Source organism: Lacerta agilis, chromosome 2 (assembly GCF_009819535.1).
Source record: "Lacerta agilis isolate rLacAgi1 chromosome 2, rLacAgi1.pri, whole genome shotgun sequence".
Classification (NCBI taxonomy): domain Eukaryota; kingdom Metazoa; phylum Chordata; class Lepidosauria; order Squamata; family Lacertidae; genus Lacerta; species Lacerta agilis.
The window spans coordinates 39,094,082-39,121,296 of NC_046313.1; the positions used below are offsets into that span (position 1 = coordinate 39,094,082).

The 27,215-nt window shown below is 41.6% G+C and overlaps 1 protein-coding gene across 6 annotated transcripts; it reads left to right on the top strand.

The window, feature by feature from the left end:
* AKAP8 (A-kinase anchoring protein 8) lies at window positions 1-26,301 on the top strand. 6 transcript variants are annotated; one of them, XR_004425939.1, is made up of 15 exons: window positions 1-94; window positions 2,744-2,782; window positions 4,970-5,002; window positions 6,317-6,605; window positions 7,344-7,848; window positions 8,244-8,388; window positions 9,122-9,168; window positions 13,290-13,326; window positions 15,911-16,010; window positions 17,918-18,059; window positions 18,490-18,583; window positions 19,141-19,271; window positions 21,463-21,558; window positions 23,268-23,461; window positions 24,887-25,005. XR_004425939.1 is itself a non-coding variant. In XM_033139616.1 (14 exons), the coding sequence occupies exons 1-14, from the start codon at window positions 79-81 to the stop codon at window positions 25,325-25,327; spliced, it is 2,115 nt and encodes a 704-aa protein (XP_032995507.1). In that variant the 5' UTR covers window positions 1-78; the 3' UTR covers window positions 25,328-26,301. The 6 variants fall into 6 exon arrangements, 5 of the variants coding, with proteins under 5 accessions (XP_032995507.1, XP_032995508.1, XP_032995511.1 ...); XM_033139616.1 differs by lacking the exon at window positions 23,268-23,461 and having other exon boundaries at window positions 24,887-26,301; XM_033139617.1 differs by lacking the exon at window positions 23,268-23,461 and having other exon boundaries at window positions 8,244-8,373; window positions 24,887-26,301.
* Window positions 26,302-27,215: the final 914 nt, after the last annotated feature.

A 27,215-nucleotide genomic window follows, 5' to 3' on the forward strand; every position in this document is an offset into this window, starting at 1 on the left:
AGCCAATCCGCGGTGGGCGCCAACGCCCGCGCAGTGAGGGTTACTCTGCGTAGTCGCAGGTTGACGGAGAGGGAAGCCATGGATCAGGGCTATGGTGAGAGCTGGCGCTGCAGGGGCGGGGGAAGGAACCGGGAAACCCGGCAAGCGCGGGTTAGGCTTCGCTCGGGATAGGGCTGTTTACCTCACCGTGGTGGCTTTTCGCACTGACTAGGCCTGGTGGCTCTCAACCACCTCCGCGATACACGAGCGGCGTTGATTGGCCATCGGCGCTGCCCCTCTCTGAGATTGGCCTGGCGAATGGAGCGCCTCTTTCTAATCTCCATGGTCTGCGAGGAAGGCGGGACTAGGCCCTATTTCCGAAGACGACACAAAATGGCGTCGAGGCGGCCCCTTTCCTCTGCTCCAGCTCGCGGTTCCTGCACCCCGTTCTTCTGCGCGGGGTGCCGCCTCTTCCCCTCCTCCCCCCGGGGTGGGGGTTTTGTTTTTGTAGGCGGCCTGCCCCCTCCTCCAGACACCCGCAGCTTCCTGGGCTTAGCGCTTGGTCCATATAGAGGAGAAGTCGTTTCCACATCTCTATTAAGAGTTGCCAACCTCTTCCCCCTCCCTGGCAGGGCTCCTGTGTCTTTAACGGCTCTGCCACCCCTGTAGGTAGCAAGTGAATCCTTTTCCTGCTGTGCATTCGTTGCCAGGGGAAGCGTCCGCCTGTTAAAAGGCCTGTGCAACTGTAGCTAGTCACTCACTGTCAATAGGCTTATCTTCCATGAGTTTATCTCGTTGTTTTTAAGCCATCCAAGTTCGCAGCCATGTCTTCTTTCCCGTGGAAGTGCCTTCCATCGTTTTAACTATGTGAAGAAGTACTTCTTTTTGTCTGTCCTGAATCTTGCAACATCCAGCTTCTTCTTCTTTTTCCAAAAATGTATTAGTTTTTTAACAATACATAAACAATGAAAACATTACAACAAAATACACAAGAAAAAATTAATAAAAACACTTATTTAAATCTATCTAACCTTTTATGACATTGTATATTGACTTCCTCACGTCCTCCCCATCTGCGTTCCTTAAGAATCACCTTTTTTTACCTTTTTATATTCTCATATTAATACACAAATCATCTTCTCTATTTAATAACCTTAACATTACTTCATCTATTACTTCATCTTCTCTAACTTCTATATCTGCTGCCTATTTAATCTTCCTGCTTATTTTAAATACTAATATTAGCATAATTCTTTAAATAAACTTTAAATTTGTTCCAATCTTTCTCCACTGCGTCGTCCCTCTGGTCTCGGAATTTCCCGGTCAGTTCAGCAAGCTCCATATAGTCCATCAATTTCACCTGCCATTCTTCTACCGTTGGTATTTCTTCTGTCTTCCAGTTTTTTGCTAATAAGATTCTTTCTGCTGTTGTGGCATACATAAAGACTATTCTATCTTCTCTTGGGATTTCGTGGTTTAAAATACCCAGTAAAAAGGCTTTTGGTTTTTTACTAAATGTGTTTTTCAACACCTTTTTCAATTCATTATATATCTTCTCCCAGAAGTCTTTTACTTTCAGGCACATCCACCACATATAAAAAAATGTCCCTTCTACTTACTTACACTTCCAGCATTTGTTACATTGTCCATGATACATTTTTGCCAACTTAACCGGTGTTAAATACCACCTATACATCATTTCTCAAACTATACATGCTGAAAATTTTATACCTGTTTTCCCTAATTTTCCCAATCCTCTAACATGATGTTGTGCCCTACATCCTTTGCCCAATCAATCATTACAGTTTTTACCATTTCATCTTTTGTATGCCACTCAAGCAATAAATTATACATTCTGGATAGATTTTTAGTCTTTGGATCTATCAATTCCGTTTCCAACTTGGATTTCTCTGACTGAAAGCCATACTTCTTATCCCACTTATACAATTCATTAATCTGATAATATCTTGCAACATTCAGCTTCATTGGATGCCCATGAGTTCTAAAGTTACGAAAGAGGAAGAAAAACTTTTCTCTATCCCCTTTCTTCATGCCATATGTAATTTTATAAGCTTGTATCATGTCAACTCTTAATCATTGTTTCCCTAAACTAAAATTTCCCAAATGTTCCTAACGTTGCAAACTTTCACTTCATCCCTTTAATCATTTTGGTTGCCTTTTCTGAACCTTTTCCAAATCTACAATATCGTTTTTGAGATGAGGCAACCAGAACTGTACACTATTCCAAAGGCAGTCATACCATAGATTTGTATAAAACAGCATTGTGGGGTGGTAGTTTTAATTTTAGTTCCTTTCCTAATTTTGTTGGATTCAACAGGGTGTGCATACAGTCTGGTATCATCTGCAGAATGTGGAACGGGCAGGGTCTGAAGATTACGGGTGATTTACTGTGAATATGATAATTTTGTCATCTTTAAATGTGAAACAAAACCCCTAGCTTAGCGGTATGTCTGAACTGGGAGCTGTGGTTTGTTTTTCTCCAAACAAGCCACTGTCTTCACCCACAGTTTGTCTATGGTTTACTGATCATAGTTTGTTTCCCTTGTGTGCTGGAGAAGGCAGGCAAAATGGATGAGATTGGTGCTTTTACAGCAAACCACTAATTACTGTAAATTGGCATGTTTGAGTAGTCACATTTTCACTCAAATTACAGCTGCTGTATGTGAAAGTAGTTAAGAGAGTCTGGGAGGGGAGAAGTTAATGTGTGTTTCTGTGAGTCAATGAGTCAATATTTTTCTTTCAGGTTATAGTTCCTGGGCTACTGAGGCCACCAGTACTCAAGGTAAGTCATGATCTCCTAAAATAAAAAGTTTAGAAAAGAAATAGAATATAACCTTAAGAATGTTGAGCATAAGTTTGTTTATAAATAAATATGCTTATCTTAAGCATGGGTCACAAATAATATTTTTTTAAAGGTCCTGAGCAGCCTTGAACTTCTACTTTAGGGACAATATATTGAGAGGATTATTATTATTATTATTATTATTATTATTATTATTATTTATTTGTACCCTGCCCATCCGGCTGGGTTTCCCCAGCCACTCTGGGCGGCTTCCAAAAAAGATTAAAATACATTAAAATGTCACACATTAAAAACTCCCCTAAACAGGGCTGGCTTCAGATGTTTCCTAAATGTCAGGTAGTTGTTTATCTTAAGATTTAGTGTCAGGAGTATAACGTATTCCTGGACACCGCAGAGTTAGACGCAGACTTTTCTGGAAGCTTCTGGCGGTTGTGTAATTGACTAGACAGCTCAACGCAGGAACTCAGCAACTCACTGGATAACTATATACAGTATTTATTGGTTGAAGCAACTAGTATCCATAAAGTTACTATTTACAGACTTTACAAAATAAAAGAAACGAAACATAAAATCTTTTCCTCTCTGTCTCTCTCTCTCTCTCTCTCTATACTGACCACACACTAACGCACTAAGCACTCACACTGAGCTCACCTTATCAGGAACTCACTGACCAATCACAGGTCGTTGCTAAGGGTCTGAGAGAGAGCAGATCTGGGCTTTCTGCCAACTAGCTAATTGCTTAATTGCTTGGAGATAACAGCTGCATTTCTGCACGTAGGCAATTTACAATCTCTAACAGTTTATCTCTTTGACATCTGATGGAAGGGCGTTCCACAGGCCGGGCGCCACTACCAAGAAGGCCCTCTGCCTGGTTCCCTGTAGCTTTGCTTCTCACAGTGAGGGAACCGCCAGAAGGCCTTCGGCACTAGACCTCAGTGTCCAGGCAGAACAATGGGGGTGGAGACGATCCTTCAGGTATACTGGGCTGAGGCCGTTTTATTTTGTATAGGTGACTAGCTGGCCCAGCCACACATTGCTGCGGCTGATTTAGTGAAACTGAAGAAGTTCCCCTGTTCAACTTCCGTCTGCCCCCCTCCCCCCTTTTCAATTACCCTCTTCGCCCCCGTTTTCAATTACCCCCTTTTCTATCCCCCCCTTCAATGATTTTGTGAAATTGAAGAAGTTCCTCTGTTCAACTTCCGCCTGCCCCTTCTCTGCCCCCCCCCCATTTTCAATCACCCTCTTTTTGGCCCTCCCTTTTCAATTACCCTCTTTGCGGCGGCACCCCCGTTTTCAATTATGCTATTTTCGGGGGCCCTCCCCGTTTTCAATTACCCTCTTTTCGGGGGCCCCCTTTTCAGTTTCCCTCTTTTCGCTCCGCCCCCCCCTTTTCAGTTACTGGTTTGCGATCTTGCAAATGGCCGACAGAGCTCTGCTGGGGGAAGCTGTATTAGCTACAGTACCAGTATAGCCGTCACTAGAGGGCGATGTTTCGCTTGTGACATCTAATAGTGGTGCCAATGTTTAGCTTTTGTAGCTGCAGTACCAGTATAGCCGTCACTAGAGGGCGATGTTTTGCTGGTGATGTCTAATGTGTGTGACAATTTTTTGGCGTTTATTCTTTATTTTAGGTATATCAGGTGTGGTTGTTTTTTAAAAAAGAATTATTATGCCAGATCCTTCCTTGATGGTCATGGTACGCTGTGTCCTAATTTCATGCGATTTGGTCCAGCGCTTACGGAGCAAGGAAGTCTCTGGCGCGCACACAATGGGAACATTTATATATATATAGATGTCCAATGGTTTTAGCTATTTGTGCCACTAATTTCCCCTTTCCTCCCCCTCTGCAGCCCCCATGCACTTCTGAAATCTGCTCCAGAGGGTTGGGTGGTTCTAGAGTAGATTGAGGTGTGTGAGTAGCTGTGGGTAGAGGAGAGGAAGGGGAAGTCCTCTGGAATGATGGTGGATATTGCCTATATATCTGTACTTAACTCTTTAGCACATCACTTGTGTTTTATTGTCTTGCTGGCAAAGAACTAATTCATTGAAAATTGTTTTAAATTGCTTGCCTTGTGAACATCAGCTGAAAGAACTTAATCTGTGTTGTGTTAACATTGCTTTGATTGATGTGTTTAATGTAAAAGTAAACTTTTGTCTCTTTAAAAGGTGGCTATTCAACAAATCCAGCAAGTTGGCAAGGTATGTGTTTTATTTGCAGTACTCTCTTAGGTATTTTGCCAATTTTCTCAAAATAAACAAGAATAACTGGAACATTTAGAGGCATTATATAAGTTAGTATTTGAATTTGCATCACTCCTAAAGCCAAACTTGGCTCCAGAGTTCCAAAAACTTTGTAGCCAAAAAAGGGCCATTGAGTATCAGCATGCTTAGGGGAACCCAGAGGTTTGCAAAAGCACAGACATGTTTAAAAAATCAAAACTCTCTGGGTGGATCCCTGAAAAGGCCCAGTGAAGGCTGAGCATGCTTAGTAGTTACAGAATCTTAAAAGTTGGTGGTGGGGATTGGAGGAAGAGGGAATGGAAGTGGCTGATGAAGGGAGGCTTCAAAACTGGCAGGAATGCAAGAGAGGCTGATCGAGAGAGAAGGGAAGTTTAATAGGAATTGGGGAGAGTGGAAGCTGAGCATTATATTTATACTTTTTCCCAGTCCCCTTCTTTCCCTTCTACATCCAGTGGATGGAGAGAGAGAGGTGGAGGAATAGATATATAGATACAAAAACAACACAAAGAACCATTTCATTGTAAACCGGGGAATAACCTATCCACACATTGGAAAATTATTCTTAATTAGACCCAGGGTTGGAAATGAGAGCCTCTCATAGAAATCATTGGAGAAATCCAAGATTTAAATATAGCTGCTAATTGACAAATGAAGCAAAGCTGAAGGGAGAACAGGAGGCAGAAAGTTACAAGAGGAGAAAGTGAGAGTCCATGGTGGGGCAGTGGCGGGGAGCTACAGAAGGGTGACAGTGAGGGGGCCTTGACCTCTTCTGAGGAAATCAGAACTTTAGGCAGTCATGGGCATGGTTTCTGTCCTGATGAGAATTAACCCCTTCAGTCCTGAACAAACAGCTTCATCAGCCACAAACTCAGGTGAAATACATACACACAGAAATAATCTGCAGAATTTTGCTGCAGGATTCAACTTGTAGTATACAAAACAATGTGTGATATAGGCCATGTAGTGTTTTTAATTTTTATACTGCTCTTCTTTCAAGGAACATGGGGTGGATTAAATTTGCTTTTATAAAAGAAAAATGATAAAAACAACACACCTAAAATCTCCACCTCTTGAATTGATCTAACCAGAGTGGGCACATAACTAAAGCAATAACTCTTCATTGGTCTTGTGGCAGTGGACAGTGGTGGCCTATTAATGTTTGTATCTGGCAGCTGTTTTTCAAGTGTGTATGAGTGTTGGCTTTGGTGATAGTTGACACTTGAAACTCAGAGCCCCCCTTTTTACTGTACTATTGTCTTTCCTTTTTTCCAGGCTATGAAGGCTATGATTATTACAGTGCCCAAACCAGCAGCTCTACTACATCTGATCCATACAACTATGATGCTGCCAGTGTTGCTGCAACTACCTGGGACACTTCTAAAACTACCGACATGACAATGAGTGCTGAGATGGGCTCTCGTATGCCAGTTTTAAATTACCGTACTGGGGCAGTGGGCACAGAAAACTCTGACTCCATTGTAGCAAAAATAAACCAGCGTCTGGATACGCTGTCAAAGGAAGGCAGTGGTGGTCCTGGGGAAGGCATGGAAGATCAGGGAAGGTAAACTAAAGATTCTCTTCATCTCTGAAAAACATATTTCTAGTTCTTAATTGAACTTTAATTCGTTAAAAACAAGAACTGGTAGAACAATATTCATTACTTGATATGTATATGGAAGCTTAACATTGGTACAGTTAAATGCTGTAGTTTCTGATGACAAAGCTTTCATGCAAGAGAAGGCAACCTGTTGAAGCGAAGGTCTGCTGCCTTCTCTTGTTGAGGCATCAGCTATCAGATTTGTGCCACAAGAGATTTTCAAACAGGCTTTTCATAATAGTGCCTTGAAACCACGTAGAAAATGCATGTTATATGACTTTCATAATTTTTAAGGGTGCCTGGCTGTCTAACAAATATAGGTTGTTTCCTTCTGCTTTTGTTGTAGAATGAATTGCTCCTTATTCCAATACAGTGAACATATAAAGCTGTTTTATGCAGAGTCAGATCATTGATCTATCTAGTTCAGTGTTGTCTTTTCTGAACAGGAGCAGCTCTCCTGGCTCTTTGGTAAAAGTCATTCTCAGTCCTATTACTTGCTTTTTTTTTACCTGGAGATGCCAAACTTTGGAACTTCTGCATGCAAAGCATGTAGTCCACCACTAATCTATTGCCCCTTCTTGGTAGAGAAGCAAATAAACTTTCAGAGGGCCTCCAGCATGAAAATTTTTATCTGTGCCAAGTCTGTTTGGACTACCTGTCAAGTCCTCTATCTACTCACTGAATTCTTTCCTTGTAATACAGCTCTTTCAGATTTGAGTCTTATGAGTCCTATGACCCTAGAGCATCAGTGCCTGATCGTGACCTGTACAAAACCAGCTATGACTATAATGAAGTCAGATCAGATCGGAATGATTCTTTTGGAAGCCGCTATGGTGATGTTGGTGACCGCAGAGATCAGCCCCGCAACAGAGGAAACAACTATGGCTTTGCCAGAGGGAGGGCCCAGAATCGAGGGCACCCAAACACTTTCAATCGTGACCACTTCATGCCATCAAGTACAGAACGGATGTCTGCACAATGGAATGAGATGAATTACATGGGTGGAAGGAATATGGAAGGGCCTGGACCCAACCGGCTTCCATCACTATTTTCCCAAGCACTCGTCCCAGATTATGGTGATTATGGAGACTACGGAGACTATGACAACTATGGGGATTATGATTACGGCATGATGGGAATGCAAGGAATGGGAATGGGAAGGTTCCCTGGGAACATGCCCTATGGCTTCAACAGATCACGTGGCAGAGTAAGTTCAGCACACTAACCTTAGTAACTCTTACATTTATAGCTGTTTCAGTAGTTGTAAATCATCAGATTGGTTCAGTGATTAACAACAAGAGAAGATGGTCTTATTTTTATGTAGGATGTTTAATAATAACACCATTTATTTTTATTTTTCATAGTGATGTTTTTGTTTTATTGGAACTGAAATGAACTGTTTGAAAAAATGTCTGCTTGTGAGGTAGCAAAATAAGGGTGTTCCTTGGCTGCATGGGTTGGGCTATATTCTTTACTGAGGAGAATGCATGAAATGTATTTTTGTGAAAGAGGACATTTATAGCAGGAAACTAATGCATTCTGGGGTTCCTGGCAAGTGCTCACAAACTGGCCAAGCATGTATTGCTCTTTTTTTCTTTCTAGCCAAAGAGGAGACCATTCCGTGGTCGTTTCGGTGGGCATTCGGATTTTGAAAGTGGATTACGCAAACGGAAACATCCCCAAAGTGGAGATGAACCAAGCAGCAAACAGACAAAGACAGAAAGTGAAAGAGTTGACTCTGACAATGGTAATGTTTTGATTTTGTTACACTAGGGACTAGTATCCTATTTTCTCATCCTTTGCTTTGGTACCAACCTATTTGTCTTCTAATCATTTATTAAATATGTCATTATAAATCCTACTTCTTTGATGTGCTACTATAAAATACAGAACTTTACAGCACCGTTACAGTTCACCAAATAAATAAATGACCTGCATCTGAGTAGTAAGATGGAGAAGAATTGGGAAATATATAAAGGTAAAGGGACCCCTGACCGTCAGGTCCAGTCATGTCCGACTCTGGGATTGCGGCGCTCATCTCGCTTTATAGGCTGAGGGAGCCGGCGTTTGTCCACAGCCAGGTTCCGGGTCATGTGGCCAGCATGACTAAGCCGCTTCTGGCAAACCAGAGCAGCGCACGGAAACGCGGTTTACCTTCCCGCCGGACTAGTCCCTATTTATCTACTTGCACTTTGACATGCTTTCGAACTGCTAGGTTGGCAGGAGCTGGGACCGAGCAACAGGAACTCACCCTGTCGCAGGGATTCGAACCGCCAACCTTCTGATCAGCAAGCCCTAGACTCTGTGGTTTAACCCACAGCGCCACCTGAGTCCCTTGGGAAATATATGCTAGCAAGTAAATTTCTCAGCTTATGGGAACCAGACTTCCACTTTAAATGATCCCAGAAGAGTGCTATGTTTAGACTGTAAAATGAAATGAACTTTTCACAGTAGTTGAATGGTGTCTTGTATATTGACAGATAATGGTGAAGGAGAGGACAAATCAGGAGATGAAAGAGATAAAGGTGTAAGTAACTTTCAAAAGTACCTGGATTTTCAAAAGTGATCGTTTAAAGTGATGAATGTTTTGGATTACTGACATTGTAATGCAGCATATTTTACATTGAACTTTTAAGAGATGTAGTGTAGGGAATATGGCCGGATTGGCGCTGCCAAACCACGTTGATTCCGCCAAGGTTAGAATTACAGCGTTGGCAAACCACGCTGACCCTGGAACGTCAGGATGGGAGACACAGGTCAGAGGGACAGCAAAACAAAGGAGTGGTGGGAAAGTACTGGAAAGTCACAAGATGAGCACGGGAGGGGTGCATGAGAGAGAGGCATGGAGGATGAGCACGTACGCAATGGAGATGTCATGTGGGGAAGTTTTGGGGTGTTGCCGGGGTACCCTGTGTAGGAGTATGTCCTTATATGGTGTGGATGTACCACCATTGGGTTATATGTTTTCTTATTTGGTCCTTGAAGTTGTTCCTGTGGGACTAATCATTAACCAGTGTGTGAGATTGCTAATAAAAGGGAGCCCTCGGGTGTGGCTCGGGGTTGCCTTCCTGTTGATACCATCCTGTCGTCATGTCATTTCTTCGCCGGTGCAACATCTGGTGACCCCGACATGATTCACTCATACCCACACGAGGCTGGAATAGCCTAGGATCCACAGCGTATGCGCTCTCATGAGTATGGGGTCAGAAGTAACGGCTCAGCAGAAAGTTCATGCAGAAGAACTGAAGGAAGTCCTTGAGATTTTTGGTCAGGCAGGAGCTAGCATAGATGAGCTAGAACAGTTAATTGAGGAAATCAGGATCCAATGCCCTTGGTATACAGAGACAGGTTCTCTAGAATTGCAGGATTGGGAAAAAATTGGGAAACAATTGTCCCTGCCGAGGGTTCCCATAACGTGCCTTTCGTTATGGAAGAAGTGCAGGGACACAATAGAGAAGATGGAGATTTCAGGAATCAAGGCATCATCTCCATCCAATTCTCCGCTCCCGGATGAGGGGGCTTCCACCCCTCCCTGCCACCAGCTCAGAAGGTAATGGCATTGCCAGAACCCAAGGAAGCCAATTCATCTGCTGCTTCATTATCCTTAAAGGGGGCGATGGGAGCTGTAAGAATGGGATTCAGAAAGGAACAGTTAAAAGGAACATTGACCAGTGAGGAGTTGGAGGCAGGGCTGCAGGCTTTCCCAGCTGTGCAGGTCATAGATGCCCAGGGCCAAGCACAATATCAGTGGGCGCTGTTGCCCTACCAGGTTTTAAGAGAAATGAGAAAAAGTATAGTGGAAACAGGCTTGCGCTCTTCATTCACCCAGGGGTTGCTCAAAAGCGTGAGCACCTCTTATAATTTGGTGCCGCAAGATTGGAAGGATCTATTCAGGATGCTTCTCACTCCAGCTCAATATGTAATATGGGATTCTGAGTACCAGAGAGAGGCCATACAAGCAGACAATAATTCAGGAGGGCTTTATGTCCCAGATCAGCTTTATGGCTCAGGAAATTTTGCCACCATGGCACAGCAAGCTGCTAACATTCCAGATGTCGCATATCCAGTCATTTCCCGATGTGTGCTTAAAGCCCTTTGGAGAGTCCCTGCGTCAGGCAAACCTTCTAAGTCTTTCGCCTCTATTAAACAGAGTTCATCAGAATCATTTGCAGATTTTGTGGATAGGTTGCAGGAAGCCATTTACCGCCAGGTAGACAATCTTGAGGCTAGTGGGGAGTTGATGAGAAAATTAGCCTTTGAGCAAGCCAATGCCGATTGTCGCCGTGCGCTGCAGTCTGTGGTAGCGTGCGGAGATTATCAGCTAGCAGACATGTTGAGAGCGTGCTCGGATATCGGCACAAATGTTTTTCAAATGGAAACATTGGCAGCGGCTTTGCGCAAGGGTGGTCTTAGCAAACCAGGCAATTGCTACAATTGTGGCCGTGGAGGACATTTTCGATCTGAGTGTGGGCTCCTGGGAGGGGGAGCTTATAGAAATAGTGGAGCAGGGGGAGGACAGGCATTCAAGCTGAGAACGGTCTGCCCCAGATGTAGAAAAGGTTTCCATTGGGCAAATCAATGTCGCAGTTCAGGAACTTTTCGGGGAAACTAAATAGCGGGCAAGCAGCAAGCCCAGGAACGATTGCTGCCACTGACATTGCCCAGGCAAAAGCAGCCACCCGAGGTAGCGCAGGAATAGATTTAATTAATCAGGAAGACAAGTTCATTTCTTTTCCGGGGGTTGTTGTCCTCATGCCATCTTAGTTAAAAGGACCCCTGCCGGAAAACACTGTAGGGTTGGTTCTCCCTCGATCCTCTGCTGGGGCAAAAGGGATCTTTGTGATCCCAGGGGTGGTTGATGCAGACTATGAAGGGATCATCATGATCCAATTTGAAACAAATATGCCAATGACTTTAAAGCAAGGAGAGTCATTTGCGCAGCTCATTATTATTCCCTATGTGCTCCCGGCGGGGGGAGAAACAGTGGTGCGGGGGAAAGGAAGCTTTGGGTCTACTGACTCTTCCCGCTCCTTGCACCCTAGCATTTTGGCAGTGATAGAGATAATTAGAGAAACAAAACCAAAACGCACATATTTATTAAATGGCAGATCCTTTGAGGGAGTGCTCGACTCCGGAGCGGATGCTTCGGTGATTTCTGCTGACCATTGGCCTTCAGATTGGCCCACCACAGAATCATCTTCAGTGTGGGGTGTTGGAGGAGCTCAAGCAGCTCGCCGCAGTACCAGATGGCTTACGGTAACAGCTCCTGACGGGAGCCGCACCGCACAGTTAAAGCCAGTGATCCTTCCCATTCATGTTAATTTATGGGGGAGGGACTTGATGAGGCAGTTTCGGGCAAAATTGATTACTGATGGTTAGAGAAAAGTCATGGGCCATTCTAAACCCACTGCTTTATCATTGGTGTGGCGTTCCACTGATCCAATCTAGGTGGAATAATGGCCACTTACCCAGGAAAAACAATTCTCAAAGAGTTGGTGAAAGAGCAGTTAGCTGCTGGTCATATTCAGCCTTCCACTAGTCCATTCAATACGCCAGTTTTTGTGATCCGGAAGCGGTCAGGCAAATGGAGGCTTTTACACGATCTTAGGGCAATTAATGCAATATTGCATCCAATGGGTGTGCTGCAATGTGGTCTCCCTAATCCAAATATGATTCCTCGTGATTTTCAGGTAATGATAATAGATTTAAAGGATTGTTTCTTCACCATTCCGGTGTGCAAAAAGGACAGGCACTTTTTTGCCTTTACTATCCCAGTTATGAACAATATTGAGCCCACAGAACGCTATGAATGGACGGTTTTGCCACAAGGCATGGCTAACAGTCGCACGATATGCCAACATTTTATGGCGCAGGCTTTAAAACCATTCAGAAAAACGTCATCCAGAGGTTTATTTAGCGCATTATATGGATGACATCCTGGTGGCCACGCCAAGAATTGCACCTGAATGGCTGGAAGAACTTTCCAATGATTTGGTTAGATTTGGTTTACAAATTGCTCCCGAGAAGGTTCAATTGTGAGAGCCATTTCTATATTTGGGCCATAAATTGTTGCAAACATATTCTCATCCACAGATACAGCAAATTAGGGTAGAAGATAACATGTCTTATGTGCAACTACAGCAAGTTTTAGGCTCTATCAGTTGGCTCCACCCATATGTGGGGCTGCCCACAAGGATGATCACTCCCTGTTTGAGGCTTTAAAATCCAAAAGGGAGCCAGCAGAGCCAATTACTTTAACCACAGAGCAGAAAGCAGTATTTCAAAGGGTTAATGAGGCTTTGAAATTAGTATGGGTGGACAGGTGCCAGGACATTACGCCGTTGTCATTAGTCATAATTTCTACGGTTAGGATGCCAACAGCGACCGTTGTGCAGGAAGTACCAGCACATGCAAAAAAGAAAGCGTCTTTGTTGATTTTAGAATGGAGGATGAGCACGTACGCAATGGAGATGTCATGTGGGGAAGTTTTGGGGTGTTGCCGGGGTACCCTGTGTAGGAGCATGGTGTGGATGTACCACCATTGGGTTATATGTTTTCTTATTTGGTCCTTCGTCAAGTCATTTCTTTGCCAGTGCAACAATGTAGAATGAATTACTTTGTGTAATCCCTCTCTCCCCTTTTTTAAAGGAGCATGAGAGAAGCAATGAAGATCTAAAAAGGAAAGGTAGGGTTTAATTCATTTGGCAGATCTATATTCACTTTCCACTTGGTTTAATCTGAGTGGAAACTCATGCTCTAGAACAGATTATGGGGGCACATGAGGGATTGTGGAGTGGGTAGGAATTCCATTCTAATCTTCTATGGAGGCCATTACAGTGGTACCTCAGGTTACAAACATTCCTGCTTACGAATGCTTCGGGTTCTGAACTTCACAAACCCGGAAGTAGGTGTCCTGGGTTGAAAACTTTGCCCCGGAATACGAATGCAGTTCCTCTTCTGGGGCTGCGGGATGCCTATGTAGGGAATGTGCACCTCGGGTTAAGAATGCTTCGGGTTAAGAACAGACTTCCGGAACGAATTAAGTTCGTGACCCAAGGTGCCACTGTAGATGCAACCGGCTAAAATTAATTTGAACTCAAAAACTTGTAACATCAATATTAACGCCTTAGGGGAGATAGTATTGTAGCATTCATGTATTTTCCTTAGAAGCAGTGACTGGCCAGGTGTCTCTGAAAACTGAAAATATATCTGAGATCCTCAGCTTTATTTTTTTTCTTTTAGTTTTCTTGACAATATTCAACAAATTAGTGATAATTCCTGTTTTAAAGCCATCTAAATCTGATAGTACTTTGGCCACCTCATGAGAAGAGAAGACTCCCTGGAAAAGACACTGATGTTAGGAAAGATGGGGGGGGGGCACTAGGAGAAAGGGACGACAGAGGATGAGATGGTTGGACAGTGTTCTCGAAGCGACTGGCATGAGGTTGGCCAAACTGCGGGAGGCAGTGGAGGATAGGGGTGCCTGGTGTGCTCTGGTCCATGGGGTCACGAAGAGTCGGACACGACTGAACAACAACAAAAGCTGATAGTTATCACTGCATCATGTGACAGTGAATTCCATAATATATTAATTGGCTAAATAAATACTATACTCTAAAATCTACAATTCAACCCCAAGCTCTAGAATTACCTACATATTATGAGCTTGTTTTTGTCACTTAGTATGGATGAGTGAGGGCTCCAGAAGAAGAGAGCATGGCTGCTGGACTCCTCACTTGGTCTTCTGTTGTGCTGCCTTGAGCTAAGCTATAGTTTGCCCTAGTGTATCATCTGAACCTGGGCTTGTGGTTTGCAAGGTATAAACCTAAGAACAAATATTGATTACAGTTTGTGTTTCATATGGAGCAAGACAAACCACAAGGCCGTGTGTGGACAACATTCTAAGCTGGACCATGGCTTAGCCCTGTGCAATGCAGCAGCAGCAAAGTGGCTGAAACCACCTCTCATATAATCTTAGAGTTGAAAGGGACCCCCAAGGGTCATCTTGTCCAACCCGCTACAATGCAGGAATCTCAGCTAATACATCCATGACAGAGACAGGGACTCTGTAGACAGCACATTCACAAACTGCCAGCCGTCTGAACTTTAATTCCTTTTATTTGCTAAAAACCTTTAACTCTTTAGCTTCCACCAACCTCGTAGGGGATTCAACTCTGTGATCACAGATGCTCATTTCTTTGCCTTCTGCAGTTTTGATACCGTTTTTGAGATGAGTCAAAACATTCCTTTAAATATGGCCTTGTTGCACACTTGAATAATACTCTTGATTCTTACTATATTCAGTACTTCCATAATAATTTGATATAGTTTACGCTTTGCATTGCTGCAGCTCATTGAGTTGATTCTTCCAGGAACTTTCCACAAGAACTCCAGGATCTGTCTTGGATAGTCACAGACAATTTTGACTTCCTCTTGTGAAGATACCCTTTTTAAAATTCACTGTGCATCACTTTGCACTTAACACTGAATTTCACATGCCATTTTGCTGTTTGTTCATTGTCCAGTAACCAGTTTCCATTCCCTGGGCCATTTGTTCAGCTTGATAGAAACATAAAGAAAGATATTAGTAAAATGTATAGGTATACCCAGATGTTTCAGCACATCTCAATGTATTTCTTATAGTTGTAGTGTGTGTTGTGTTGTTGAAACATACATTACTATTTTTGAGACTACATTGTTTCAATTTTCAGCTTCTATTACTGTTTGTTTATTACAACATATTTATTATGTATCTCTTGTCTTCCTAAGAAGCTCAGAGAGAAATGTTAGCGTCCATTTAACCTGTGATTGAGATTTACTTGCCCAAGGCGACCCAGTGAACTTCAGAGTTGACTAGGGATATGAGCTTGACTGCTCCCCACTCCACCTTCTTCCACTGCACTAGCTAAGAACCATTCAGAGGACTGACATAAGCGTGAAGACTAATAGAAAGCAGTTACACTGTGGCAGTATTTCTTATGAGAATAGCCCCTCATGCCTATGTTGTATATCATGGGGGAGGCTATCGCTGTGTTGAAAAAGTGCAATTTAATGAATAATGAAAATAATATTTGTGAATTACACTTGCCATATGTAACACTGATAGAGGTAAGTGCTTTTTTATTGCCTTCACATGGTAGATCCTTAATTGACCCTTAGAAAAGCAAGTCAAGGAAAGAAGGGATTAGAAGGTACAATATTTTCATCCCATGACATTGTAATGCAGATGAACGTTCTTAAAGAACTGCCTTAAATTTAACTTTCTGTAGCATCTGGTGATGGCATTGATGATGATGATGATGAAGAGTCAAAACAAAGAAAAGATAAGCAGAGGCAGAGGGATCGAATGCGTGATCGTGCTATGGACAGGTAACTGAACAGATTAGAACTCTTACATCTTTAAACGTCTTTGGCTTAAAATTCATTTTAACTTAAATTCCTGCTTCATACATAAAATCAAACCCACATTATATTTAGCCTTTCGAAATATGGCTGCAGTAATTGAGAACATTCTGATGTTTCTTCAGGAATAGTCACTAAAGTTTCTTGGGCTGTCTCTTTATTTTATTTCTACTACCAATCTACAAAAGTTTTTTGTTTTGTTTTGCTGCAACCCTGCAAGTTTGCTTCCCAGCTCAAGGAAAACAAATGGCTCTTGCTATGTAAAATTTAGTTCCACACATTGTCTTTTAAATTGCTAATAAAATGTACAAATAGTAAAAATTTGAAAATAATCATTGTGAACTGTTTTGGGCTAACTAGTTGAAAAGGTAGTGTAGAAATTAATAATTTAATTAAAATAATGATTGCTTAATGGTAGCCAGCTGAGTTTCTATAGGACTTGCCCATGCCAGTGTTTTATGTGACTCCTCTGTCCTCCTTTACCCACTTCCAAAATTCTGTACTTATCAAAATGTAAATACTTCATCTTGCATCCCATACGTGTCTACAAGGCTGATAATATCTTTTGGTTGTTTCCAGATTAAGTAGGCTTGCTCAACACATTTTTTCCTTCTGCCTCCCTTCCAAAAAAAAACCTATTGTCCATAGAATAACTTATTTCCTTTGAGGCTGCTGCTGCTGCTGCTGCTAGTATCCATCTGTCTCAAGGGGAAAAAAACTCCCAGGCAGTGTACAGTATATGGAAGTCCCAGAGTGCTCAGACAACAAGTTCTCCCTCACAGCATAGGGGCAGGGAAATTACTTTATTTTGGGAGGAGGAATTTTGAACTCTTCCAGCAGAATATTCTCTCAATTTTTTGGTGATTTCCCCCCTTCTCACTGCCATTTTGGGCACAGCCCACAATGTTTGGTAGATCAACCCAACTGTCTAGAGTATGACCTTGACTGAAAGAGATAACAGAACCAGTTTAAGCCAGCTGTACTCAGCTTCTCTGAAGGAATAACCCAAACAACCTGAACCTTCTGCTTGTTTCTTTCACACAGAGACCCTCTTGAATTAAGTAGAATAGGAAAGATCTCTACACATCAGATCAGTACTTTCTGCACTAAGAAATGCAAATATACACTGCCTTGTGTACTGCCTGGCCAATCCTACTTTCTAATAATATACACAAAAGTATGTAATTCTGTAATACAGGCAAATACTCTTCTGGAAGGTTAATTGGTTATATCAACTAATATTGCATTTCAGTATTTCCATAATTGTGTTTGTGTGTGTGTGTGGTTTCTAAGGATGGCGCTTCAGTTTGAGAAACTTTAAAACCTTATTGCCTAGAGTAGTTTTGTCAAGGCAAATTTCCCCCATTTTTCTCTTTTCCATGTGTGTGTGGCCTGGAGGCATGGGTAGAGGGAGAAGAATGGTGGGTGGATTACATGAGTCAAGCAGGGGTGTGAAGGAGGTCCAGAAGGTTTCGTGTCTTATGCCTGTTTTATAAAACATGGTTTAAATGGACTGCTCTTCAGGAGAGATGCTTTCTTAGTGTATGGAAACTCCTGTTGATAGAACCTAAGAATTACAGGATTCTTGTGTTGTGTCATGAAAACTTACATTGTTAATGTTGTGATATTGCTATTATAAGATAATTTCAAAATATTAGTAAACTCCAGACGAAAATAGATTGTAGCAAAGTTGTGCATAGTTTGCTATAATAAACAAACACTGCAACCCTAGATTGACACAGCAAAGAAATCTGGTAAACAGAAATATTTTTAGGTTGTGTTAGGACAATAGTTGAGTTTATGGTGTTTATTTTTCATGTATTGAATTTCATAAATAATGTGTACTAAAAATCAAATTCAATACTTTCCTTTAGAATCCAGTTTGCTTGCTCTGTATGTAAATTCCGAAGCTTTGATGATGAAGAAATGGAGAAGCATCTACAGAGCAAATTTCACAAGGAGGTCCTGCAATACATTGGGACCAAACTGCCTGACAAGACTGTAGAATTCCTGCAGGTATGCTTATTTGGGATTTTAAGTTGTGAATTAAAACAACTATTGGGTAACTGAACTGCTTCTGCTATCCAGTAATGGGGATTAATGCCCAAAGGATTGCTAGCGCTTATTCTTGTAAGTTTTTCTTAAACTAGGTTTTTTGTCAAGTTACTGTCAAGTAATTTGTTACATGCAGCATGTTTCTAGATAGCAGTGTCTAACTGGTTGGTCATTAGGGCTTTCAGTTTATGAGTCCCACCTGAAAGTGTGAAGGAAAGATTGAAACAGAAATGTTAAGAAGCATTAATCCAGCGAACTACATAGTGATCAGAGATCACTAATATGAGTGATTAGTGTATACTTGCAATGTCATCTCTAGCTGGACTTTTTACTCAGTTTTGGAGACGGTGACTTATCGGATTACACATATTTTCTCCCTTACAATCCCCAGAAATATATAGTGAACAGAAATAAGAAAATTGGGAAGCGCCGGCAAGAGCTAACAGAGAAGGATGGTACAAAACAAAAACCAGATCCTTTCAAAGGTAAGTGGAACACTATTAAGAATTCTCAACCCACCACCTAGAAAGTACAGTGCAAAAATCTCAACTAAAGCATCCATGACAAATGGCCATACAAACTCTGCTTAAAAATCTCCAATGAAGGCGAGTCTACCACCTTCTGATGGAGTAGGCAGGCCGTTAACTGTTTCTGTGAGGAAAAAGAGTACCCAGTTATTAAGAGCAGAGATGTTTTGACAAAAAAACAAGGTTATATCTATTGTTGTAATAATTACCCCTATGTTTGGATCATTTTGCCCTAGGATGTTATAGGGACAGATGAACTAATGCTTGTGAGGAGTTTTGCTGGGTTTTTTTTTAATGGCATGACCATTATTGCTGTAGTGAGTTTCCTGCATTGGCCTTTGAATTCTCTTCTAGTTTCTGTGACCAACTGTTTCTTCGTTTGTATGCTTAAAATGATTAATGTAGCCAATTGGTGGGAATGGTGTCAAAACAACTGCTTGAGAAATAACATGCTACACCATTTTAATAGTTTATGTTCAGTTGTGTTTATCTAATTTGTGTTTGTACCATTTCAGGAATTGGCCAGGAGCACTTTTTCAAAAAGATAGATGCAGCTCATTGTATGGCTTGTGATATGCTAATTCCTGCACAACATCATCTTCTCCAGAGACACCTGAGGTCTGTTGATCACAACAGGAATCGCAGAGTAAGCAGTATTCGTATTTTCTATATGATTGATTAATGAAGTGCAATGATTTAGAAAGCTGTCCATGTGTGCTTGCTTAGCAGGAAGTCCCACAAATTGCATGGGGCTTACTCGCTAGTGTGTTTAGTAATGCAGACTTAGAAATTCTTAGATTGATTGCTATTCCATACCTGAGACTTTTTTCAAATCTGGGATTTGCTTCTCAATTACAATTGAAAACTTATTTATGAAGGCATTACTAACCTGCTTTTTGGTTGCTAATAAATGATAGTATAGTATAGATTAGAATATATTTCTGTGCAGCTTTTCATTCACAAAAATTGCAAAGCAGCTTACGAACAGTAAATAACAATAACATAATGGAAAATCACAATAGCAACATAAAGCATATAGAATAATGAACAAATCATCAGTAAAACAATTACAAAGCATCAATAAAACATTTAAAATCCATAAAACACTTAACAAAACAACTCAAAAAATAAGCTAAACAGCACAATTACAACAAAAAGCATATTATAGGATTCACAACATTCATAATCTATAAAACAATATTAGCAACATTAGCAAAATAGCAATTAAAAATAATCTTAGGACTGATTAATTCATACACACCCTCACCACCTCCATGACTCATAATCTTCCACTCTATTCAGTTCACTAAAGGACACATAAACGTAATGCCTGTGGGAGCAACTCCATTCTGAAGGCTCTTATGGCTGGAGGGTGGGGCAAGGCATTGCCTGATTGTCACCATAAAGTCTCTTTCCCTTTTTTCTCCTATGTCTGGGACTCAACCTAAGAGTTATTTCACTATATAGGAAAAGCAAGTGCAGGTGATTTGTATGCCTTCTGGGTGAGTCATGGCTCTTAGCTCAAGGGCATGAGTGTCTCTGTATCTCTTTTTCCGAAAATGGAAACTACCAGACCACTTTTGTGAGGTTTCAGCAAAGTACAGTATTCGTTTATGTGCACACTACTTTTAAAAAGTGCCAATAATATGCATGATTATTCCAGTTTAAGAGACCATAATATGACACCTGTAGCTACAAAAGAGGAAAACTTTATGGAGTATGAGTAAAGTCCCTGAAAGACTTAAGTCTGTGATAGGGCTAGGAACAGTGATAGGCAGAATAGAGGAATACATAGGCTACATAGATTATACCTACAATTGATAAATCCTTGAATAGTTTGAAGACACATGTGTAACTTGCCATGTTATAACTGAAACTTGGATATAACGGCTTCTACTTCAGCCTGAATGAAAATTTAGCCAATGTATCTTCATTGTGTAGAAAGAGAAGGTGCAAACTGTTTCTGTTCTTTTGCAGTATGTATTGAAGTTTCCCTTATGAAATATCAGTACAGTGGTGCCTTGTAAGATGAAATTAATTCGTTCCACGAGTGCTGTCGTATAGCGGAAATTTCGTCTTGCGAAGCACGGTTGTAGGAAGCGCAGCTTTACGAAAAAACAACAACCGCAAAACGTTTTCGTTTTGCGAGTCGCGGCCATAGGGAAATTCATCTTGCGAGTCACCCTTTCGTTAGCGAATGCCTTTCGTCTAGCGAGTTTTTTGTCTAGCAAGGCATTCGTCTAGCACGGTACCACTGTACAGTAAATTAAGCTCTATTAAATATAAACAGTTTGATAAAAGCACTATAGAAACCTCATATCAGTTTTGGTTACACTTCTGTTAGTGAAATAAGCCCCCTTTGGCAGTAAAGATACCCAAATATATCTACTGGTTCATATAAAGCATATTTTAGTTTCCTGTCCTATGCTCATTTTTTTTATAAACTTCCATCATTTTGATTACCGTGTGTTGGATCCAGAGTTGCCCCTCTGTTCATGGAAGCTATTCCATTTGTTGAAGGGACTGCAATCCAGCAGAAGTTCTGCTGGAGGAAGAACTGGGTTTTTTGTCATTTTATGGAAAGACTCCAAATATAGAACAAAACCCTAGCTCCAGCATAATGCAGGTTGAAAATGCTTAGGCAGAAGCATCACCAGGAAGTCTATGGCAAGAGCTTTTCACTGACCATATTTACTCTTAAGCATTTTTTTTTTACTAAGTCTTGAGTGCATAGTGGCACAAAAGTGATGGCTGTAAAATAAGAAAGATAACCAGAATTGCAGCATGCTTATTTTGTACTTAGGCATCATACTCACTTGTGTTTCTACACTTCCTAGATGGCAGCTGAACATTTCAAGAAGGCTAGTTTCCATGTAGCTAAGAGTGTTCTGAATAGCAAGCACATTGTGAAAATGCTAGAAAAGTACCTCAAGGTAAGTAAGCCGGATGTTTGCTGTGTAGTCCTGCATTTTCACAGAGCAAGAGCGCAGGAGCTTCAGCTTGGCCTCAACAGAGCATTACAGTAATATTGCTGAGTGTGCTGCATGTGTCTTTTCACATAAGATGGAGGGAAGCAAAGTTATTTCTTTGCTTTCTTATGCATAATCTGAGCCTTGAGTAGTGTCTTCCTCTGTAGCATTCACTCCCACTCCTCCCAGATGTGTTGGATACTCATACTAGCAGACACGGGCTGTATTCACACATTACTCTAAACTGTAGTTAAAGGCTTACAATGAATACATATACAGGTTTCATTCACTCCTCCCCAAGCAGTGCAAGCAGAAGCGAGAAATGGCAGTCCCTGGTTTAGCATCATGTCCAAACCTAGGATCATGGTTTATTTCACTGCAAACAAATCATGCTTAGGAAACCAAGAACAAACCTTGGATTCACATTGATTTGCTTGAAGTGAAACAAACCACAATCCCAGGTTCAGGCATAATGCTAAACTAGGGACCTGCATTTTTATGGCAAACCATTTACTATGTCTTACTGTGATGTGTTAACATGGCCAGTATATAAGAAATTTCTAGCTGCTTACAACTAGATTAATTAGCAAAATATATGCTATCCTCAGGCTACCCTATGCTAACAATAATATAAAATATAGCTGTGTTGAGGGGGAGCATTGTGCCCAACCTAAGCACTGCTTGAAAATTTACCTGGTTGGTTAAGAAAAAGCATTTTTTTCTTGCTCACAGCATGCAGTGGACTTTGTTGAGTAGAAAGATAATGCTGATTTCCCTAATGAGTTTTCGGTTTTCATGTTAAAGAAAATTAACTTGGGAACAGCATCCAAAGTCAAAGCAAATTTTGTTAGTCCCAATGTTATTCCAAATATCACTTGTGGGAGAAAGTTGACATCAGGTGATCTGATCTCAACTGTTGGACAGTGCATGACATGAGTGAGACAGGGCCTCTCCAAAATATTTTGCTATGGCTCTGTAAATCAAACTAGCCCTTTACCCTGCTGAGAATGGAAAAGACGCCACTTATCTCCAAAGCAGGGGTGTGATGAGCCAATAATGGGAAGATGAGTATTTGCAGGTCATGTGGAGACTCCTGTGTGACCATTGAGGGTTTGCTGATGTAGCATACATGGCCATATGTAATTGGGGAGTTCCACTTTTGATAGGAAAACCTGCAGCCATCTGACCAGGTGAAGATGAAAAGAAACAAGTTTGGCTGCTCCTATACCTGGGAATCCAGGAGTATCTCAAGATTCAACAGGACCCTCTCATGGCAAGCATAACTAATGAGGGAGCAGGTGTTTTCATTTCCTCTACACGTCCGCTCTGCCCCTATGGCAACACTTTGGTCTTAACCAGACTGAGTTTCTGCCAATTAACTAGTCTCTGCTAGACAGACACTAGAAAAACTGAGACTCTGTTCTCTGGGTCCAGTGAAAAAAATTAAGCTGAGCGCATCAGCTTGTAGTTGACACTGATGGCCTATTTACTGAGGCTGTGTTCCCCCAGCGGCCTCTCATACACGTTGAACAAGAGGGGTGACAGAATAAACCCTGCGTAGCTCGCATGAGAGAGCCCTTGGGGCAGATGAGCAGTTGCCCAGTGCCACCCTCTGGGATCTCTCGGAGGAAAAAATGGAACCACTCAAGCGCAACTCCGTCTACCCCTGCTAGGGTCCGCAGGTGCCTCAGCAACACCTCATGATCAACAGTATCAAAGGCTGCCGACAGGTCTAACAGAATCAGCATGGACACCTGAACTTTGTCCATCAGCAGGAGGAGATCTTCGACCCACCCAGCACAGTCTCCGTACCATACCCAGGTGCAAAACCAGGCTGAGAGGGGTGAAGGAAATCTGAGGATTCCAGGTAATGCCAGAGCTGCCCCATCAAAAATCTTCTCAGCACCTTCCCCAAGAAAGGAAGGCTGGAGGCAGGGTGATGCAGTTGGCATCAAGAAATTATTCTTGAACATTGGCATATTCCTTCCTCCCTTAAAGGATGCTGGCACCTTGCCCTTCCTGAGGAAGCTTTTGGCTTTGAATCCCCACCCCTTTAACTGGTGATTAATGGACACATCCAAATCGTGGGGTAGAGCCTAGAGCTCTGAAACTACAGAACATCAGTGAATAAAGCTGGTTGGCTGATTTTCAGTCAAAGAAGATGGCGCTACTTGTCTCTCACCTGCATGGATCTTCTTTCATGGAGGCAGTTAGTCTCCAACTGGGTCATAAAATATAAATGTTTAGTTGTTAGTTGCAGATATCCTTGGCAGTACTGTATCTGGCCCAATTTTTGTGGGTTGGGACTGCATGGATATAGATGGAAAAGCAGGAATCTAGAAGAGAACTTGGAACTCATGTGCCTCATGAGTATTGGGGTTCAGAAATTGTCACTTGCATTTGATCAGGTTAAGGGCTAGATTTCTGCACTGGCATGCTGCCTTTCCATTGTACATCAGTTGTAGGTCAGCCACGAGTGATCCACAAAACCAGGGTGGGGTGAGGGAGCAAATGGTTTTAACCCCCGTACATGACAGACATTGGTTTTGAGAATCAGCAGAACACCACTAGTTTGTCTGCTGTTTCCATATGGTGTTTCCTTTAATAAAGAACAGAAATCCTAGCAAGAGCAAAAGAGAGGACTGACCCTGATATGGTCAGTGACAAGCCATGACCTCCGTCTGAATGAGTTTGGTGTGACTGCTGTATGAGTGGTTCCCAGTACAGTCATCCCTTAGGTTTCTTGGACAAACAGAGTGTTCTGCTTAATGAGATCACAAAAAGTATGAGTACCCATCATTGGTTTATAGCCATATGTCAGCATCTAGACTTGCTAGTGTTGAACAGTGTGGTGAGAGAGCTGAGCACTTCATAGCTGTGATGTGTGATTCCTAAAAACAGTTTCTACCTCTAAGCAGAAGGCTCAAAAGGTGTGTTGAAAATTATTTAATATTCCACTGGATTTTTCTGTTATAGAATTACATCTCTTGGTGCTACAGTAAATATACTGCAGCAACGTGCATTCCAATCTTACTCCTGTGAGGCAGACACATTGTCAGCTTTCCAAATAGTACCACAGGCTTTAGGGTGCTGGCAGGCACATGTGAAAGAATTTAGCAAAAATGTAGTCTGTTAAGTAGTTTGAGGCAAGAAAGGCTATTGTGCTTTGAAGTGAGGGTGCTCAAATTTCAATCACTCAGTTGAAAACTTCTGCATTCTAGGTATGAGGCTGTCTAAGGGAAGTTCAGACAATTTTGTGAGTCAATAATAATATGCTTCTTCCCTTTGTCAGGGTGATGACCCATTTACAGATGAAAACATTGTCCAAGATGTTGATGACTCTGGAGCCTTAGAGGGGACAGAAGGTGAAAAGGCTACAGAAAGTGCTGAAGTAGAGAGAAAAGAGAGTGCTACAGATGAGATCACAACCACTGAAGTCAGTGAAACTGCTAAACCAGAAGGGGATGAGAGAGCTTGCTCTACTATAATCTTTTCTGAAGATAAATCTGCAGAGGAGGAGGAGCAGGAAAAAGAGAGAATCAAGCCAGTAGGAACAACAGAAGGACTGTCTGGCCATCCTGAAAGAAGGTTTGAAGTGAGAGCAGCAGAAAGCCAAGTGGAGGAACAAAAGCATTTGGAGATGGGAGAAGAGAACTCCACTGAAATGGCAACAGCTGAAAATAGTGACACCAAGGAAGAACCAGTTATTGTAGCAAATGCAGAGCTGCCATAGGAATGACCATATAAATGATTGTATAAATTGATTGTATGAAGATGATTTTGTCTGGCTTAGCTGTATAATCCCCCCCCCAATACACCCGGGGGGGGGGGGGGGTCTTATGTCAGTGCAGTACCTGTATGCATTTCTAGAGTGCTGCCAATTTTGTTACTGATTTGAAGAAAGGAATTCATCTATTCTGTTATGGAAGCAGTCTTGTGCTTCATTTTGTATGGAGAATGGGAAGTCTAATTCACTTTTAGGTTGGAGGGCGTGCAGAAGGCTGTATATTCCCCAAGAAAGATTTGGTGACATATTCATTGTAGAATGAACAACACTATTTGAAAAAAACAAAGTTGTTAATCGTTCAGCTCCTCCCAGCTGTTAATTTTTCAGTATTGAAGGAATATAGCTTAATTTGGAAATGAAATTTGCCCTCTCTTCTTTATGAAGGAGTAGATTAGTTAAGTGTGTGTGTGTGTGTGTTCTTGCTTGTGAAAATGTTTGCTCATTTGAGTTCATAAAGAAATGACTTGCTGCCTTGAAAACTGTTACTTCCTTTATCCAGTTTGCAATATTGCATGAAAATAGGCATCTGTAACTTGTTTTTAAGCACCAAGATGATTGTGTGTCACACTGGGGTTGTCATTTCTACTGAGCAGTATTTCAGATTTTCTGGCTAGCAAGCTGCAGCTTGTTCATTATGCTGGTACAGAGGCATAGCCTAAAGGAGAAAAGTTATACCACCACTGAATCTCTTATCCTCATAATAAAAATCACAAATGTATCATTCATGGAGTGAATTGCCAAATACTGCCATGCGAGTATTGAAGCAGTACCAAGACCAGCAAAATAAAAGCAGATTTGTGAGTGTTAGGATTGGTGCTCATAGTATAAAGCTTTAAGAGTGGAATGGAGCACTATTTTTAAAGAAAACAACAACCCCCGTCTTTTGTCTTAGCAGTTAAATAAACTTCTGAAACTGAAAACTAGTATCTTACATTTAGTTGGCTCCAAAACATGTGCTGTCTAACAATGTGGTCACATTATTGCTCATGTTAGAAGAACAGTCGACTGACTGCTGTCTAGGACACACACATCCCACACTCGCTAATGCCAGAGCTGCTATACAAGGGAAATAAATTATCTCTGCTGTGTGGTTGAAAGAGAGGAATAAATATTAATTCTAGTTTCTATATCAAAAGCATTCATTGATAATCTAGAGCCAGGATGAGCAGTGACGTAGTCGGGCTTGTGGCCGATACCAAAGGTTCCATACCAGGGATCGTTAGGAAATGAGTTGGAAATAAAACTGCAACCACACTTTGAGTACTGCATACAGTTCTGGTTTCCTCATTTCAAGATATTATAGAGCTGGGAAAAGTTCAGAAAAGGACAACCAAAATTAACCAAGTCCTTAAAAGGAAAGGTTACAGCATTCAGGGCTTTTTAGTTTAGAGAAAAGCTGGGGTATAATTTAGGTGTATAAGATTATGCATGGTGTGGAGAAGGTCATCCTTATGAAGTTATAATAGTGGAAGATTCAGTACAGACAAAAATAAAAGTACTGCTTCACACAGCACAAATAACTATGGAACTTGCTCCCACAAGATGGAGTGGTGATCATCACCATGGATGGCTTTAAAAGAGAATATGACACATTCAACTGAATATCTCACTATTTTGACTTGATACTACTTAGAAGTTATCTTTGCATTGACACTTGGTGGCAGAGCACATGTTTTTGCACACACAACAGCCCAGATTCAATCCCTGGTATTTCCAGTTAAATGGTTCTGTCTCAGTCAAGGCTCTGGAGGGCTGCTGCAAATCGGAGGAGGCAGCACAGTACTACATGGACAAATAGTTTGACCTGGTATAAGGAAGCTTCCTATATGAATAT

Excerpts from the sequence above, each read along its gene's own strand:
- AKAP8 (XM_033139616.1), top strand. Across the intron at positions 2,783-4,969 it reads TGAGGCCACCAGTACTCAAG|GTGGCTATTCAACAAATCCA; the intron begins GTAAGTCATGAT and ends TCTCTTTAAAAG. Across the intron at positions 19,272-21,462 it reads ATCACAACAGGAATCGCAGA|ATGGCAGCTGAACATTTCAA; the intron begins GTAAGCAGTATT and ends TACACTTCCTAG.